A 10,859-nucleotide genomic window follows, 5' to 3' on the forward strand; every position below is an offset into this window, starting at 1 on the left:
GTCTAACTATTACTGCTGCCACATTCATTGAGTATAGAACGAGGAAACTGAGAGCTTTCTTTGTGTAAAAGCTCGTATAGAACTGTTAAGGAGTAATGGATTGTAAGCCTCACTTGAAGAGCTAGAGAAAGCCCCAATGAGCCTTTCATGACTGAGGTTGTGAATTGGCAAAAATGGATACCAAAGTCATCTTTGGCTCAGGCAACAGAAGATCAAAACTAGAAATCCGTATTCATGTCAGATTTGGAATATGGTTTTCTATCTGGATGATTCATTTCAGGAAAGACATTGAAAAACTGGAGGGTATCTAGAGGAAGTTAACCAGAATAGTGATTGGACTGGAAAACATTACTATATGGTACATGAATCGGTTGAAGGAAGTGGGATGTTTATATGAGAGAAAAGATGAGTCCTGGGGAAATTAAACTTTTTCAAGGATATAAAAGGGCCCTCACATGAAAGCGGGATTAGACTTTTTTGTACTTGGCCAGAATACAGGACTAGAAGATATGGGAGGGAATTATAGAAGAATACTTTGGTTCAATGTGAAGAAAGATTTCCTAATCATTAGAACTATCCTGAAGCAAGAGTGAGTTCCTCAGTATGAAAGGTCTTTAAATAGAAGTCTGATGACCATTTGCTGGGCATATTATTGAAGGGATTCCTAGTCAAGTACAAACTGTTTGGACTTGCTGACCAAGTCTGCATTAGGAATCAAGAAACATGGATTCTGGTCATGACAGTCAAGAATTAGCTGCATGACTCTGAGTAGTTCACTCTTCTTATTTTCTTCTTTATCTTTTTTATTTCATCTTCATCTTCACTTAATCTTCATCTGTAAAAGGTGAATATTGAACTAGATAATCCCCAAGGTCCCTTCCTGCTCTATGATTCTGTGAAATGGGATTATAAGATCATAGATTAAAGCTGGAAGGGACATTGGAGGTCATCAAGTCCAGCTCCATCCTTTTACAGATGAGGAAGTTAAGGCCAAGACAGGTATATGATTTACCCAAGGTCATACAACCCAGGTCCCCTGATTCTAAATACAGTGTTTTCCATTCCACCACACTGCCCTAAAAAGAACATGCCAAAAGTGATTCTAGTCCTGACTCTGACATGAATTAGCTGTGTGACATTGGATCTAAAACTGATACATGAGAAATTTAGGATTTAGGAAGAATGACCTGATAGCTATGAACTACTGAAATGAGTGGTTGAAGAAGCCTGTAAAACCTGTACCTCGGGAAGAAAGGTTCTGATTTCATGAATTCATTTCAGCAGAGGCTTTCTAGGTGACAGCATCTCCTCCTCCTTCCATGATTTTATGCTGGTGATGAAGAATGGGCCAGGATCAGACACAAAACCAAAATTTCAAATTTCTGACATACCAGACCATTTCCCACTCAACACTACATTTCCTGATCCCTCTTAATTCTAGTGTTTTCCCTCTGTCAGTTATTCTCAATGTATCCTATATATAGATTGTTTGTATATAGCTGTTTACATATTGACTCCTCTTTTCGAATGTGTTTCTTGAGAGAAAGGATTGTCATTTAGCTTTCTTTATATCTCTGAACACTTCGCACAGTGTGTGGCACATAGTAGACACTTAATATTTATTAACTGACTGCCAGCTTCTTGAAGCATATAGGCAGTATTTAGGGTGTGTTGTGCATACTTTCCAAATGTTACATTGATAAACAGCCTAAGTTTAAGATTCTTTATATACAAGTATTGCAAAACTAGTGGACACTAATTGACTTACCTGGACTGTACCTTAAGCCCATTCAGAGGTAAGGATAGAATGTATTCTTCATTGGATCTGCGTCAGTGTTTCCTACATTGTTAGGGGTTACAATCCATTCCTTCTTATTCTATGAGTTTTTTACCTGTAGTCTCCCAGAGATAGAGGTATTTACCCAATGAATTGAACATTACTTTCTCAAATTTGACTCTGTGTTTTTCACCTCTGACTTTCTTTCACAAAAATCACAAAATTTGAGAATTGGAAAGAAGCCCAAATGTCTATCAGTTTTATTTCAGTTCCTGGAAACCATAGGTACACTTTTTTTTTTTTAGTCATGACAGAAAGAGGTCTGCCAAATAGTTAATTAAAAAAAAGACAATGAAAAGACTCACTCCCCGTGGGGGCTTTTATTTTCCTATATTCCCTGCAGGGATTGGGGTGGCACATCACTCTGGAATGTTGCAGCAGGAAAAGGAAAGTGACTCAGTTGAAACACAATCCTAGAATGTCAGTTAAAAGGACCTCAGGCCAGTTGGTCCCTCATACCAGAAGACAAGATCTTCTCTATAGCATACTCAGAAAGTCTGCACTTTTAGATAGCTCTAATTGTTAACCATTTTTAAGGTTTGACATCAAATCTGAATCTGTCTCCTGCTACTTTCACCCTGATTCTGCCCTGTAGGCCCAAGTGGATCAGGTTTACCCTTTTTCCACATGACAGCCCTTAAAATACTTGAAGACAGCTGTCATATCCCTTCCTCCACCCCCCTCCCCTAAGGCTTCTCTTCTCCCTGTAAGCTTCTTAAGAGCAGAAACTATTTGGTTAGTACTTTGTATCTCTCTGTCTTGCAAACAGCAATTGAATTGACCTGACTGTTGGATGGCGATTCTGAAGAGACCTGGATTTGTGCCTGGCAAAGTAAGGGGCTAAACAGCTGAAAGGAGAGTAAAGCTCTGTGAGAGCCTTATATGATTGTGGGAGGTGATGGGAGCACATTGTTAACTACCAGGGGCTCTTCAGTTTCTCTCCTTTGCCTTCTGGGGTCTTATTCCCATTTTTTAAAGCAGATACTCAAGGATAGCCTTTCTTAATTTTGGCTCTCTTCTACTCCTGTTGGGGGAAAAGAAGCAAACAGATGCTTTACACACCCAGTGATCACCTCGACTTTGTCAAAATCCTCAAGTAAATGAGAGAGGAAGAGACAGACACAGTGCTCCACAGAGGGCCAGGCTCCAGCTATCCGGGGAGAACATTGCATGAATGGAGAAATACTGAAAGAGGTGGGGCGGTACAGGGCCAGAATGGAACACACTCAGTGATTCTGATGGCCCTTTTGCTGTCATGAATATATTCTTCGAAAATCATTGTCTAAGCTATAGAAGAAGCAATTTCAGCAAAATTTATTGGCTATAGGGGTGAATGTGTGTGAAGAGTCTAAAGTAACCCTGAGATTGCAAACTTGGGTGACTAGAAGAATGGTGGGGCCCTTGATGGTAGTAAGGAAGTTCAGAAGAGGGAAAGATTATATAACATAGAGGTATCCAGGTTGCCAGAGAGACTGAGCCTGGAGTTAAGAAGAATTGATTTCAAATCTGACATCACAGGTTGTCACCCTGGGCAAGTCACTTAACCATTATCTGCCTCAGTTTTCTCAGTTATAAAATGGAGATAATAATAGCATTTACCTCCCAGGGTTGTTGTGAGGCTCAGCGTGCTTAACACAGTGCCTAGCATGTAGTGTTAGCTATTATTGTTGTTGCTGTTATTGTTATAATACAAGTCTGAAATGCGTATTGTGACTCATTCATGCCTATTCTTCCTATGCAACACACTCTGTCCCACTCGAAATGGGGGTGGAGGGTGGGGCTCTTTTTCATCAGTAGCTGTGGCAAGCCCCAACCTGCTGCAGCTGTGAAATGATTGGGGGAGGGGTCAGTAAATGTAGGATATTGGGAGGAGAGGAATTTTCCCAGTGACACCCATATAGCTACTGCTGTGGGTTCCTGTGTAGAAGTTGTTATCATTGCCTGAGGGCCAAACCCAGTTAAGAAGAGGGGAAGTTGGAATCTTGGAAACGAAGGAACTGATGTCTCATAGGGGTGGATGCGGTTGCATTGAAACAAGACCTATGGCTGGCTATCACAGCATAAGGAGATGCAACCCACCTTCCCACCCTGCAGCTGATCAATAACTCTACCTGTAGGCACATGCCTCATTTTAGAGACCACTGCCCTAGCATACTAGAGCTGACATGACTTCCCTGATCACTCTGAAAAGATGAAGTCCAAAAGCTGATAGCAAATAAAAGGTATCAGGGAGCGTTCTCCCAACAGACACTCTAAGACCAATTAGGGACATGTTCAACAAAGAGCAGTGCCCAATACTCAGCCAGGAGCAGGCCCAGAAAAAGTAGCATGATGATGTCACCAGAAGTCGTGAGTTGCCGCTCCATGAATGTGCACCTCATGTGATCCCCATGCTTGCCCATCCTTACTAAGGATATTGTATGTATTTGGAGGAAAGATACTTCAACATATGGGGTAAATGTTCTATTCTTTATTTTTTCACATTTTTAATTCTGTTGCTTTGAACTAATTGTGTCCTCTAGTTAACCAGGGAAGAAATAAATGCATTGACCCAACTAATGAACTGTGATATTGAGTAGATACAGACGCACAGGGTACCTTAAACCTAGGTACCACATATCAGAGCGAGGTACCCCAAGTACTAAAATTAGATACCTAAAACATAGACAAATGGCTAGCCTGTCCCAGCAAAGAAATTTGAACAACCTTCCGTGGATACATTCTTTGAGCAAAAGTGACCCAATATTTAATTAAATTGGGCCAAAGTCCACCCATGCACACATAACATGAATGAAGAATAAAAAGAAAAAAAGCGGCATAAAAGTGGTAATACCTAAATGTGCAGAATTTCTGGCTGAATCAATCTTAATCTTATCACTGGACATTGAACTGATAACTGCACCAAAATATAGGTAGTCCAGAATTTTATTTTTGTTTTCATTTTAATTCTGAGGCATTACAGGAAAATCCCCCAACTTCACTACATTCGATTGAGTCTCTGAATTCTACATCCCGTTGCATGTTATTGTCATCTTTGTTATTTTCAAAAGGAACAATGTCATTGTGGTAGTCACTGTGATGGTTAGAAATAATGTCCAAGGGGAGGCCTAGAAACAGATATCATTAAGCTATATGTATTCAACTTAGGCAGCACAAAACAGTAGAAAGAGCATTGGATTTGGAGTTGGGTGACCTGTTTTTAAATTCCCACTCAGGTACTTGCTACCTATGTGACTTTGAGTAAATCTTAACTTTTCTGGGGATCATTTTCCTCATCTATAGAATGAGGAGATTGGAATGAGGGGTGGGGAACTTGTGGTCTCTCAAGGGCAGCCCTTTGACTGAATCCACCAGTCAAATGGATTCAAGCAGAGGGCCTCACTTGAGGACCAGAGGACCACATGAGGCCTCAAGACCTCAGGTTCCCCACTCCTGATACTATATGATCTCTGAGGTCCATTTCTGCTCCAAATCTTTATTCTTATCAACTGTCCCTGTTTGTGTTCTGTACTTTTATTTGTCTCTTACGTAATGTGGTGTGTTTGAAATGGCTGCTTGACAAATGCCCTTTGATTGGGGAATGACTAAATAAATTGTGGAACATGAAGGTAATGTAAGACAATGGTGTCAAACTTAAACAGAACTGGATCCTTGCAGGCCACATGTTGTTGCTTTTCAGTCTTTCCCCAATGCTTAGCACAGTGCTATATACACCATAGGCATTTAATAAATGCTTGTTAACGAGTTCAACAGGCATTTATTAAGCACCTACTATGTGCAAAGCACTGTACTAGGTGCTGGGAATGCAAAGACAAAAATGAAGCAGTCCCTGTCTTCAAGGAGCATATATTCTATTAGAAGGAAACAATATATGCAGAGGTAAGTAAATATAAGATGTATACCAAGCAGGATAAGGAAAGACTGGTTCTCTGATTTCAGTGGCATAGAGAACTCCTGGCTGAGGAAGCACCCTCTGCCAGTGCAGTTCAGCAGCAACTTCTTTGCAAAATGCATATATCATCTTAGAGCGTTGCCTGAGCATTGAGAGGTTATGTGACTTTCCCAGGGTCACAGAGCCCGTATGTGTCACAGGTGGGATTTGAACTCAGGTCTTCCTGGCTCTAAGGCCATCTCTCCATCTTCTACACCATACTACCCCTCACATGGATGATAATCCAGCAAAAATGACTTTCTTCTTGTTAGCATTTCAATAGTCTTTTTTTTCACTGCCCATGAGGCTTAGAGGCAGAATCACATCTTCTGCAGTCCTTGCTCTGTGATGGATTCATTTTGCCAGTGTTCCTCACCTGCTTTTAAAGGAACTAAATCAAGAGGAGTTTGCTCTGGTAGCAATAAATATTGCCTCCTCAATGTGGTCACATGGCCTAATGAAGACATCAGAAATATTTAGCCTTGAAAATAATGTGGGTGGGAGGAAGAAAGGAAGGACACAACAAGCATTTGTATAGTGACTACTACATTCCAGGCACTGTGCTAAGCACTTTGTAAATATCTCATTTGATCCTCACAATAACCTTGTGAGGTGGGTGTTATTTTTATCCCTGTTTTACAGTTGAGGAAATGGAGGCATCAGAAGTTAAGTGACTTGTCCAGGGTCACACAGCTAGTAAGTATATGAGGTGAGATTTGAACGCAGTTCTTCCTGACTCTAGACCTGGCACTCCATCTACTGCACCACCTAGCTGCCTCTAAGAGGCAGCAGTATGGAGTCAGAAGAACTTGAATTCAGGTCTTGCCTCTGACATATGTTAGCTGAGTAACTGTGGGCAGATCACTCAACTCGGTTCCCATGGAACTCTCTAATGCTGTAAGTTACACATCCTCCTCCTTATCTAAACGGAGCTTTTGCAGCAAGAGCTCCCTACAAAATCTCACATCCAGCGGGACCCAAAGCAAACAAAAGGGTGGTTTGACTTCAGACAACTTTGTAAGATAGAGGAGAATGCCAGTGGTATGATCCCAATTTGTAAATGAGGAAAACTGGCTGAGTGGGCTGAGAGACCTGTCCATTATCAAAAGGCTAGTAGTGTTTGTTAGGATTTGAAACCACGTGTCCTGATGTTCCATTAGACTTGAAGGGAGAGGCATAAAAGCTGCCTTTAAAATATTAGAAAGGCTTTCTTGTGGAAGAAGTTTTAGATTTATTTTGCTTAGCTTCAGGGAATGGAACTAAGATCAGATAAAATGAGGGTTATTTCAGCTTCATATATGGAAGACCTTCCTAGCAAAACTATACCAAACTGATGTGGACTACTTTACTAAGCAGTAAATTTCCCATCACATAAAATGTTCAAAGAAATGCTGAATGATACTTTTCAGGATATTTTAGATGAGAAAAATGCTTTCAGTAAGGATTGGACTAGGTGCCTGCTGAGGTCCTTCCAACTCTATGGTCTTATAAGTCTAAGAAAAAAAAATAAAAGATTGCCCATTCATCATACACATAGTAGATGTCAACTAAGGTCACTTTTGTCACTTTCTCATTTGGTAATATATTTTGAAATATCACTTTTAGCCATCGGATATTAGATCATCTCTGACTTGTGATAAATAGAATTAAAGGATGACTTATTAGAAGATATTTGTAAGACACTGAGATTTTGAGAATCAGTTTTGGTGACTTTGAAATCCAGAGAGACTATAAAAGTCTTGCTCACTTAAGCTAAGTTTTATTGCTTTTTCTTGGCTCAGAAAATCCCAATTCTGTATAAAGTAACCTATTTCTATATAAAATAAAAACATAAAGTAAAGTTAGTCACTTTGGTGATGAAAGATTGTCTCTACTTTCACCTTTCTCATACCTTTAACCCTAAACTGAGCAGTACTAGATTGAAATATGTGAATTTCCCTTAAACATGTAGACAAAAACAGTAATTATTTGGGGTGTGTACGTACAAGTAAAAATCTTTTTAGTTAACACCTAACTTCAAATGTATTGTAAAGGAAGTTTAAATTTTTCAATATTTTTTGTCACCATGGGCCTTTGCTTTTCAAATTCAACCATGAAAGGGAAAAAAGTCCTTTGATGACCATCTCTATTCTAACAGATGTTATTTTTTCTTAAAATTATTATGCTCCCATATTTGAATAAACAATGTTTGCTGCTATTGGCAGTTAGTAATGTTAATGACATTTCTCCCTGTGTTTGTGTGTTTTTTCTCTCTCATCACCATGGCTAGGAAGGGTGCTTGTGGCCTTCAGACAGCTCCGTGCCGAGGCAGGCTGCGTCAGAGGTATGGTATTTAAATTGCTTTGCAAGGTCCTCAGTCTGTCATTTGGGAGTATTGTCTGTGTTGTATAGCGACAGTGTCTACTGAGGGGAGCCTGAAGGAGTAAAGAGGCAGAGGGAGAAAACAGGTTTAAATACCTGACAAATAACAAATAACTATCAATATAGCAAAATCATCAGGGGACAAACATACAAAGAGAGTACAGACTGAGACACAACACACATAAGTCAATTCAGGTGACTGCAAATATGATAAAGAAGCAGGTGCACCACTGAGGACTTGTGACATATAGAGATCAGAAGAAACAAAAGATACTCACTAGGGGTATTCATGGAATTGTGATGACAAGGGCCTGAAAGATGGAAGTGTTTGGTGACTGGCTATTTATGTAGAAATCAGTGATGTCAAACTCAAATAGAAATGGGGGTCACTAATCGGTACATAAAGCTCTCTGCAGGCTGCATGTTGATGTAATGTTACTGCTATTGTATTATAATTTATTTATTTTGTTAAATATTTCCCCTGCCTAGCTTACATTTTCATCTGGTTCTGATGCACTCGTGATGGGCTGCATGTTTGACACCTCTGAGATGAGGCACCTTCAAGGTCTTCTCAAACTAGAAATGGAATATGTTGAGAAATGACAGAATCATTCATCCAGACAATTTTAGCATTAGAAGGGACTTTAGAGAATCAGCTGTTTGTAGGATCATACATGTAGAAATGGAAGGGACCATCTAGTACAACCTGCTCATTTTACAGATGAAGAAAGTGGGTGTTAAAGAGATTAAGCGACTTCCGCAGGGTCACAGACATGTGGAATATGAATTTAGTATTCCTGACTTCAGGCCTAGCACTCTCTGTACTCTGCCACACTGCTTCTTGGTTCAGAGGAGCTGATGTTCAAGGTCACACTGCTAGTTGTCAACAGAACTAAGTCTAAGTAACTCATCTTTTGCAAGAAAAAGAATACTGCTTTGTCCTGAACAATAACTAATTGTTGCTTAGTCATTTTTTAGTCATGCCTGACTTCTGGTGACCCCATTTGGGGTTTTCTTGGCAAAGATACTGGAATGGTTTGCCATTGCCTTCTGCAGCTCATTTTACAGATGCGGCAACTAAGGCAAATGAGGTCAAGTGACTTGCCCAGGGTCACATAGATGTAACTGTCTTGAGGCCAGATTTGAACTCATGAAGATGAGTCTTTTTGACTCCAGGCCCAGCCCTCTATCTGCTGTACCACCTAGTTGCCTATATCTTGTTCATTGATGGATTGATTAACATGAAATAGCAGATACTTGAAGAATTAAAGTAATCTGTGCGTGATATGGAATTAAAGTAATTAATAATCCATGTATGTTATATTTGGAGATACTTGATTAACCTAAAGAGCCAATTATTTGGAATGTTCCATTACCCTACTATAAATACAGACACATACACTCACACACACACACACACACACACACACACACACACACACATATATGTATGTATGTATATATAAAGGTTCGGGGCAGAGGGGAAGCTGTGTTGGTTTCTTCTTCCCTACCAAGCTCTTCTCTCTATTCTGCTCCCCACCAGGTTAAATCAGAGCAAAATAAGAGGAACTTCCATGTATCCAGAACAGTAGGGGAATGGCATGTTCCAAGTATTTGGCTCTTTGGAGGAAAAAAATGTATACACAAGTATATACATATACATATATAAATATGCACATGTATATATGTATGTAAATTATATATAACAATGTACACATACATGTGTTATATACTATCTTTCTATGCAGGTGTATTTCTATCCATTATATATTTATAACACAGAGTAATCTTTGTTTTCTCCCTTTCCTTTAAAAGTAATATTTTCCTCTAACAAGAGTTTCTTTCCCTTCCAGATTATGTATGCTCCCCGGACTAGGGACAGATTTACTGCCCCATCATTTATGCAGAGGGACCGTTTCAGCCGCTTCCAGCCCACTTATCCTTATGTACAGCATCAGATTGATCTTCCTCCCACGATCTCCCTCTCTGATGGGGAGGAGCCACCGCCATACCAGGGACCCTGTACCCTGCAGCTTCGGGATCCTGAACAGCAGATGGAACTCAATCGAGAATCTGTCAGGGCCCCACCCAACCGAACTATATTTGACAGTGATTTGATAGATATTTCTATGTACAATGGGGGCCCATGCCCACCAAGCAGCAATTCGGGCATAAGTGCAACCAACTGTAGCAGTAACGGAAGGATGGAAGGACCACCCCCAACTTACAGTGAGGTGATGGGTCATTACCCTGGCTCCTCTTTTTTCCATCACCAGCACAGCAACACCCAGAGGGGAAGCAGACTTCAGTTACAGCAGAACAATTCAGAGAGCACAATAGTACCTATCAAAGGCAAAGACAGGAAACCTGGGAACCTTGTCTGAATTCCTCCTCTGGGCACTTGAGCGGAAGAGAAGAGAAACCAATAGGAAAGGGCAGCCCATAGGCCTGCCTCCTATGCACAATGTTTTGAAGTTTTACATGGTACACCTGAGTAAAACCAAATGTGCAAACGTGTTCTTTGTTTCTGATTCCTTTCAGGGGAATTGCATGCAAAGTGGATTGAAATATTACAGACTTCCATTCAGGTTGACCATGAACAGTGGCTTTTTTGGGGGGAAGGGGGGTTGGGGTGGCAGGAGGGAAGGAAGGAGGGATAATACTTTAACAAAAACCGTGAAAACAAAACCCACAAAGATTATTTGAATTATTTAATTCTAAAAGGAAACT

At 40.3% G+C, this 10,859-nt stretch overlaps 1 protein-coding gene across 12 annotated transcripts in view; it reads left to right on the forward strand.

Moving 5' to 3' along the window:
* LDLRAD4 (low density lipoprotein receptor class A domain containing 4) overlaps positions 1–10,646 on the forward strand; it is a 578,389-nt gene extending 567,743 nt beyond the window's left edge. For 11 of the 12 annotated variants that reach the window (XM_078153536.1, XM_078153535.1, XM_020985593.2 and 8 more), the window contains 2 exons: positions 8,038–8,091; positions 9,983–10,646. In XM_078153536.1, the coding sequence (XP_078009662.1) occupies positions 8,038–8,091; positions 9,983–10,513 (585 nt within the window). In that variant the 3' untranslated portion in view covers positions 10,514–10,646. The remainder of the gene's footprint in view (positions 1–8,037; positions 8,092–9,982) is intronic. The other variant, XM_020985600.2, reaches the window with a different exon arrangement.
* The last annotated feature ends 213 nt before the right edge of the window (positions 10,647–10,859 follow it).

Source organism: Phascolarctos cinereus, unplaced genomic scaffold (genome assembly GCF_003287225.1).
Source record: "Phascolarctos cinereus isolate Bilbo 61053 unplaced genomic scaffold, phaCin_HiC Scaffold_4;HRSCAF=312, whole genome shotgun sequence".
Taxonomy (NCBI): Eukaryota; Metazoa; Chordata; class Mammalia; order Diprotodontia; family Phascolarctidae; genus Phascolarctos; species Phascolarctos cinereus.